This window comes from Hippocampus comes, unplaced genomic scaffold (assembly GCF_001891065.2).
Source record: "Hippocampus comes isolate QL1 unplaced genomic scaffold, H_comes_QL1_v1.1 scaffold229, whole genome shotgun sequence".
Classification (NCBI taxonomy): domain Eukaryota; kingdom Metazoa; phylum Chordata; class Actinopteri; order Syngnathiformes; family Syngnathidae; genus Hippocampus; species Hippocampus comes.
Window position 1 is genome coordinate 78,980 of NW_017806060.1, and position 8,224 is coordinate 87,203.

The 8,224-nt window shown below is 43.7% G+C and overlaps 1 protein-coding gene across 1 annotated transcript; it reads left to right on the forward strand.

Moving 5' to 3' along the window:
* The first annotated feature begins 3,719 nt into the window (after nt 1–3,719).
* On the forward strand, nt 3,720–7,885 carry LOC109529739 (heparan sulfate 2-O-sulfotransferase 1-like). The gene is made up of 7 exons (XM_019893166.1): nt 3,720–4,251; nt 4,726–4,970; nt 5,164–5,249; nt 5,320–5,458; nt 5,528–5,625; nt 6,188–6,345; nt 6,674–7,885. The coding sequence occupies exons 1-7, from the start codon at nt 4,128–4,130 to the stop codon at nt 6,898–6,900; spliced, it is 1,077 nt and encodes a 358-aa protein (XP_019748725.1). The 5' UTR covers nt 3,720–4,127; the 3' UTR covers nt 6,901–7,885.
* The last annotated feature ends 339 nt before the right edge of the window (nt 7,886–8,224 follow it).

Consider the following 8,224-nt stretch of genomic DNA (forward strand, 5'->3'; position numbering starts at 1 on the left):
TAATCTACACAACTGAAATTTTGTGGGGGACATCAGACATTAGTATTAAAAAAAAAAACGTAAGCTACATTTAAATTAAAATGTGTATTTATTTAGCCTTTAGCAGCTAGCGACGAAGTCTCACACACAAGACACAAGGGAACAAATTGATGGTTTCACGGGCATTCTTACGTATGAGTATACAGTACACACGGACGATCAAAGACCTAATTGAAGAATAATGATTGGCGCTTAATCACAGTGAGCGGCAGCAGAGGAGGAGGAGGCTAATTGAAGTGAAAACAGCTACTGAGAAAGAGGATATTGTAAAAAGCTCCCATTGTCTAGCAGATTAAACAGGAGAGAGCTATTAGCCCAGTTAATTGGCTCGCTCATTTAGATGTGAAAGCCTAACGGATGCCCGCCTGTCGTCCGGCGACGGCCGCACTCTGTCACACCGCCCTGACGCGCCCTGATTGGTTAATTACTCGGGGGATTTTTTTTTTTTTTTTTTTTTAGTTTGATGCCATCCTTCAAACGTAACACGATGGGTGGATTTGTCGTTGCAGCTTTGGCTTTCTCGCTAATGCTGGTGTTCGCAATGACAGTGTGTGCGTGTAGTTTTGTGTGTGTGTGTGTGTGTGTGTGTGTGAGAGAGGAGAGAGAGAGAGATTCTACTATAAAAAATAAATATAATTACAAATACCTTTTTTTTTTTTTGCTAATTTCATTCTGGGTTTTAACTTATAACTAATAACACAAAAAACACAAAAAGGTCATGAAAATTAAATAAGACGTAGCTTAGGTACTTTTAAAAAAATGACAAAAAGAAAAAGAAAAAAAACATCGCTACCAGTGTTGGTGATAACAGCCCCGTGTATTGACTTCAAATGTTGCAGTATCAAAGGCTTGTGAGCACGTTTACTTCCTGCAGTGTTAGGCCTCGTCTGCCCTCTAGTGCTCGCCGAAGGGTACCGCACCTCACACCTCATAGCATAAAAACCCATTCGCTTTTTTTTTTTTTTTCGTAAAGGCGGAAGAAAATAAATGGGGCATTTTTCTACCATTTCCTGACACTGCCTTTCATCATTTCCAGGACACCTCTCCCTCTTTTTTCTCTCTAGTGTTTTCTTATTGTGGCCTGCTGCTAATGGAAGCTCTTGACTGCGCTCTCCAAAATTCCAAGTTGGCGTCTTTGTAAAAACTTTTCCCCTCAGCACCGACAAAGACGGCAGAAAATGAAGGCAGATTATGCCACAGCAGGTCGCGCTTGTCTGCGTTGTGGGATGGACTCTCATTTGGGGCTTTTTAGCCTTTTGTCGGCAAAGGCGCTAGCGGCATAGTAGCGACAATTTGTGTGGGTGGTAGCAGGGCCATTTTGTTCCAGACACAAATGTTACGCTATATCGACATTCGCATACAGGAAGGCTTTCAGATCTTTTGAAAAAGTGAACATTTTTAGTCCCACAAATACGCCTTATGGTTGACGGGTTAGTTTGTCCGTCACTTAAACACGGTTACAGTCCACATACATGGCCAGAGTCTCCTGGTTGCTTAGTTAGTCGGTCAGTCAGTCTCTTGGTCATTTAATTGCTGGGAAAACTTCACAGCTAATGTCGAAGCAACTTTGTCAGGAGGTTAACGTCCACTTGAATTGGGGAAGTGGGTGGGGGGGTAGTCAGTCAGTCAATCAGTTTGTTCGGTATCTGGATTTTTAGAAAACAAACAAATTAACTGTTTTCCGTCAAATTTGTAGGTTACAGCCATCTTGCAGATGGGCACAGTTGTTGGTTAGTGAGTCAGTCAGTCTCAATTAAGTGAATTGGAGATTATATTAATGCTAAATGGGGGTACATAAAATGATACAAAACAATACAATAGATCCTTGAGCTGTCAGCGAAAATATTTATCTTTCTATCCATCTGGAAACAAATGCGGCTCATTAGCTTGCGGCTAATTAGCTTGTTTCAGTACCTGCCAGAGCCCAGATTGAAACCCCGAACTGTGAGGCAAACATGTTAATAACCACCATGTTGCCCTTAACTTTTGTTGTAGCAGGAAATTAATTTCAATTGAGCACGGAACGAGACGAAAACAAATGCAAACAATGGAATGCGTGTCTGAGGCTATCACACCAGAGATGATCAAAACAAAACATCAGGGACCAAGCAAGCAATGTGTTGTTTATCCTATTAGCGTTATCGGGAGTAAACGCGTTGGTCATCACGGTCTATCCACGCTTGTGTGCTACGTTATCTGCCGGCCTGCAGCACAAGCAACATGAATGAGGTAATTGGCGGCCGCCTTGTTTCCACGCCATTGATTCGGGCGAGTGTACACTTTTTCCTTTTTTTTAAATTTTTTTTTTATTAAAGGCTTTGTTGCAGTGTGACGAGAGTGTTGCTTCCTCCTAACCCCCCCGGGAGGTGTCTTTATTTCCCAGGGAACGGACTTTAAAGGCTTTAAAATGGTGTGCGTGAAATCACATTTCTTGATGGGCACAATTAATGGAAGTAATAAGTGTGCAGCCAGAATGGATCAGCTAATTCTTTTAAAGTTTTTTTTTTTTTTTAAGCCTCACAATTTGAAGGAAGGAAGGAAGGAAGGGAATACCTGCAATGCTAAAATTTTATCTCACTTACTTTGTTCTCATACTTGAGTCTCTGTTGTAGTTAATGTACTAGAAATAACCCGGTGATGACAATCTATTGTCTCTGTATGATATAAGTGACAATGTACGTAGTGGCACTCGGATTGGAATGGAATTGTATGCTGTGACTGCATGGTGTCGCAAAAACGGAACGTAATGTCGCTAAAAAACTAGCAATTCAATGCACTCTAACGGTATGACACAACTAACAAACAATGTAGCTGTCAACGTGTATGATCTCGCTGACAATATATTGACCGCTCACAGTGTGTGTGTGTAACGGTACAAATGACAATGTCCTGTTTTTGTACTTCAATCTCTACTGCAGTTAATTCCACACACAAAAAAAAAACTATCTGGCAGCTCAACGTAACTGTATGGTGCAAATTACAATAAAAGCTACCTGCGTAATACTACTGCATGTTACAAATAATTACACTAAAGAATGTGAAACGAGTTCAACATAAGCATTTGATAACTCTTAAACCAAAGTCAACTGAACCCATTACTGTACAGATACTCCAGTTGTTGGGGTTTTTTTCTGTTAATGCAACTCTGGCGCTATCTAGTGGCAGGAAACACCATCACGCCCGAATTCAAAAAATCTACACGGATAGTGCAGAATGTTATCTTTTATGACACTAGAGATGACGAAGGTTCTCACACTGTACTGAAGTAGAAGTACAGATACTTGTGTGTGTGTGTGTGTGTGTGTGTGCGTGCGCGGGGGGGTAGGGCTTGTAATTACGGATTCAGTTTATGTATTTAAGTACAAGACAGTCTGAAAAGTACAGTACCCACGTAAAAAAGTATATATTAATTGATAACAAATCTGTTTCGACAAAGTAATGATTACAAAGTTAAATCTATCTAATTTGAAACCAAGGCAGTTAAAGTAACAAGTTATTCAAATATCGATAGAATTTCAAAGTATTTATACTTTGTTACTTCCCAACACTCGCGTTTCGTAACATCTTACATTTTCCAATTGAGAAACTTGAAATGTCATCTAATTTTAAATACAAGTTTCAGATAATACCTGTTTGGCTCCAATCCGTGGCGCACTGCAGCTCACACGTCAGATTGTCTACCTCCATTTGTACACGAAGAAGGATGCGGAAACGACGTCACTCGCCACTTTTAGCAACAAGCTAGCAGTCGAGTACTAACACCAAAACAATTGTTTACGTTCACCTTTGACTGCGTTTTCTTCACATTCTTGTCAACGCATTATAGTTGACGCGAACAAGAGTAGCATGTAGCGGAGAAGCCAACAAGTTGAACTCCACTTGAACGTGTATCAAGTCATGGCGCCAAACATCAGATTTTAATCTCAGATTGTGGGGGCGGAATCCTTTAAGTTTGGTGAGACGTGGTCAACGTCAGGCAGCAGCGACGGTGCGTGGGTCGCTGAGTATTTAACGCCAGTAGCGGACCGGACCGGAGGCGACTTCCCTTCCTCGCTCCGAGCGGTGGTGATGCTCGTCGTGGGTGCTTAATGGGGCTCTTCAGGGTCATGACGCCGCCCAAGTTGCAGCTTTTGGCCGTGCTGACATTCGCTGTCACCATGCTCTTCATCGAGAACCAGATCCAAAGACTGGAAGAGTCCAGAGCCAAACTAGGTAAGTTATTTGGAAAGTTGGAATTCAAGGCTGCTCGACAAAGACCTTTATTAAATAATAATAATCTCTGGTTTTAATTTGTATTCCACATGAAACCAAACACAGGCTTTTATACAGTTTTTTTCTCTGCCCAGTATTAACTTAAATAGGATGGTTCACACTTACTTTTTTTATAGATGATCAAAAATATGATACAATAAAAAGTTTATTAGCCTGTCAAAGTGTACCTAATCAAGTGTCCAGTGATGTAACGACTGTTAGGAAGTAGACGCCCCCACACTTCGGGATTACATTGTGGAGAAGTAATTATCTAATGTCCTCATCGTGGCCTACATGTCACCTAATGACCTAAACATGTTTAATAGACTTAAAGATAGCGATGAAGCGTGGTAAGTCAAATACATTTCTGTCCAAGTACAGTTCAGTTGTGTTTAACTTTTAAGCTCATTACGTTGATGTGCGTTTATCCGACAGAGCGCGCCATGGCCAGACACGAGCTTTCCGAGGTGGAGCAGCAGCGCCACGGCGAAGACGGCCGTCGCGGCCTCTCGGAAGAGGACGACGATGACGACGACACGGTGATCATCTATAACCGGGTGCCCAAAACGGCCAGCACGTCCTTCACCAACATCGCATACGACCTGTGCGCCAAGAACCGCTTCCACGTGCTGCACATCAACACCACCAAGAACAACCCCGTCATGTCCCTCCAGGACCAGGTGCGACCCCGTGCTTTTTAGGCATCCTAACAAAACCTTGAACTGTACGGTGAATCCCCGCTGTATGATGAAAAGCAACTACAGACCACAGCGAAAGCAATGACAACACCTTCTGGTTCTCAGTTTGAGAGCGGACGGAAAAGACGAGAAAAAAAGCAAAAACAAAAGGTGGACTTTGTCTTTTTGAATACAGATGCGTTTTGTTCACAACGTCACGTCCTGGCGAGGGATGAAGCCCGGCTTCTATCACGGCCACGTGGCCTATCTGGACTTCTCCAAGTGAGAGCCGCCACCTTCCTCGCATACTTGTGCTAACACTAGTCATGCTAGTAAGGCTCTTTGTTGTCAGGTACGGCGTTAAGGGGAAGCCCCTGTACATCAACGTGGTGCGAGACCCCATCGAGCGCCTGGTGTCCTACTACTACTTCCTACGCTTCGGTGACGACTACCGGCCCGGCCTGCGGCGAAGGAAGCAAGGCGACAAGAAGGTGCTCCTTCGCTCCTGGGAAAAGGGTTTTGAAACCCGCATCGTACGTTTCCTCTTCTGCGTCTTTCAGACCTTCGACGAGTGCGTCGCTTCCGGTGGCTCTGACTGCGCCCCCGAGAAACTCTGGCTGCAGATCCCCTTCTTCTGCGGACACCAGTCAGAGTGCTGGTGAGAACAATTTATTTGTCATGTGCTTTCTCAGGAGGAAAATAGCACAGTCTAATGTTGCACTGCATAAAAACAGAGGGTGGTGACCTACTGAAGTATTTTATGTATTTTTTGTATTTCTGTTCCTTGACACAAAAACGGGGCATTATTTCAGATGAATTTGATTATCAATTATTTTGCAGTATAAATCACATTTATTATCGTTATTACCTCAGGTTATCAAATTGCAACACAGATGCTAGTTTGGTTAACTCCTCTATGGTGTTTTGCATTGTTTGTTAGCATTAAGCTAAACCAAATGAAATAAGGCAAAGCTGTGCGGTTGTTTTATTTTTAATTTGACATTAAATTTTGACTGGGAGTGGACACAAACGGCATGAATGATTTGTTGGCTAAGCGCCAAACTGCTGCTTGAAGTGAGATGAGTTCAGCACGCAGTGCTTGCATCAAATCTTTGGCTTCCAAATCAGAGCAAAATCTCGTCTGCGGGACCGCTGGTCTCTGGAAAACGCGCTACATGGACACGCCGTGAACGAAGACATTGGTTGCCAAATGCGTTCAGGAACGTGGGCAGTCGCTGGGCGCTGGAGCAGGCCAAATACAACCTGGTCAACGAGTATCTCCTGGTGGGCGTGACCGAGGAGCTGGAGGACTTCATCATGATCCTGGAGGCCACGCTGCCGCGCTTCTTCAAGGGTGCCACCGACCTCTACAAAACGGGTACTGACACGCAAACCTCCTTACGGCCCATTGCGACAATAGTACATCTTCAAGTGTGAGAAAATGTCAAGCTCATGCCGCCACATGTCGCAGCCAACGTCTTACCGGCGTGGTATCTGAAAAGCCGAACCTTATCGGGATCAATCCCACCATGTGTTGCGTGACGTATCTGGACCACACAGGTGGCATCCGTAAAGCTGAAGTTCGCGATGCCCGATATCGCCACACGCCGCGGTCGACGTCTACGTCTCTCGACGACATTCGTATGATCTGTAAAGCCGAAGTTACCCACACGAGGTCGTCACCAAACACCCTGTTGTCCTCCCAGGCAAGAAGTCGCACCTGCGCAAGACCACCGAGAAGAAGGTCCCCACCCGGGAGACCATCGGTAAACTCCAGCAGTCCAAAATCTGGAAGATCGAGAACGAGTTCTACGAGTTTGCACTGGAGCAGTTCCAGTTTGTGCGGGCGCACGCCGTCCGAGAGAAGGACGGCGAGCTCCTCGTGCTGCCGCAGAGCTTCTTCTACGAGAAGATCTACCCCAAAGCCGCCTGAGGAGCAGCGGAGGGGAGGACCAAGACACACATGCTGGATTCCAGGACTGTTTACAGGTAATAAATAGTGTTGTTTTGTTTTCATGATGGGGTAAAACTGGACTGTGAAACACAACAAAAGCGACTTTAGCGTCGATGAGCACATTTCAAGTGGCTGCTGAGGAACTGCCATGCTGGTCAAAAAGATGAGGAGTATTTTTATACGATACATTTCTCGAGCTCGTTTACAGAAACGCACAGCGAGACTTCAAAGACAGCAGTGGAAATGTGAACAAACTGCTTTTAATGGAGCAAATATCAGGACCGTAAGCTCGCGTCGAACAACATCGACATCCGAATGGTCTTTTGCACAAATATGGACCACGTGGGCCCAAGTATTGGGACGCGGCTTTTAAGCGATGCGTCAATTCGATGCGACGTCCGTAAAGCTGCGGTTCACGTCAATCAATATCGGCAGGCGTCTTAGAGCACAGATATTTTACAGACTTGTCACCTATAAGGCTTGAATTTCCCAAAACGTATATACCACGGTCGGTGTCTGTCTGTTTGTTTGTTTTCATGAGGAGGTCTTTGTCCCAATACTTTTGACTCTGTATCGTGCCATCATCGGCAGTCGTCCATCTTAGGGTCGATTTTTGGAGCGTGACGATACATGCGGTGAGTTCAGGGTCGGAGATATGATTGTGCCTTTTTATGGGGATTATTAATATGATCGCCTTCTCGTGTTGGCACTCAAAACAATCATTTTTGATTTTCTTTTCTTTTTCTTTTTGGTATTTCATCATGTCCACTTCCATTTCAGACATAAACACCTACCGACAAACGTTGTCTTGGTTTTTCTTACCGTGCTTTGTTACAGACCCAGCCCAATAGATCTTTATTTGCGCAGCTTTGGCTGCGACAAAATGCTTTTCAGAACATTTAACAAAATAACCATCATACAACAGAACCTGTGACATCAAACATCGACAATTACACGAGCATAACAGCTATTCCTATGTACACGGTGACATTGAGATAAGGGGGGGTATACTTTTTTTTTTATAATGCAACTGGGGTAATAGTATATTTCAGAGGGGAAAAAATAATTATTTTGAAGAAATAAATGGTATAATTTGGGGGGAAGGCAAATTGGATAATCTGTGGAAGAAAATGTGTGTTAAGAACATTATCCATCTCAGAGGGGAAAGGTTCTACTACGATGTGAAGACGATTGTATATTTTGTGAGAAAAATAAAAGTTTTTCAAAGAAAAAAGTGTAGATTTAGTCTTGCTGTCATCAAGGAAAATTAGGACGAAATATCAAATCGTGTGAGCGACGATAA

Coding starts and splice junctions, on each gene's coding strand:
- LOC109529739 (XM_019893166.1), top strand. CDS start 4,128: ATGGGGCTCTTCAGGGTCATGACGCCGCCCAAGTTGCAGCTTTTGGCC. Junction 4,971..5,163: donor TCATGTCCCTCCAGGACCAG/GTGCGACCCCGT, acceptor TTTTGAATACAG/ATGCGTTTTGTTCACAACGT. Junction 6,346..6,673: donor CACCGACCTCTACAAAACGG/GTACTGACACGC, acceptor TTGTCCTCCCAG/GCAAGAAGTCGCACCTGCGC.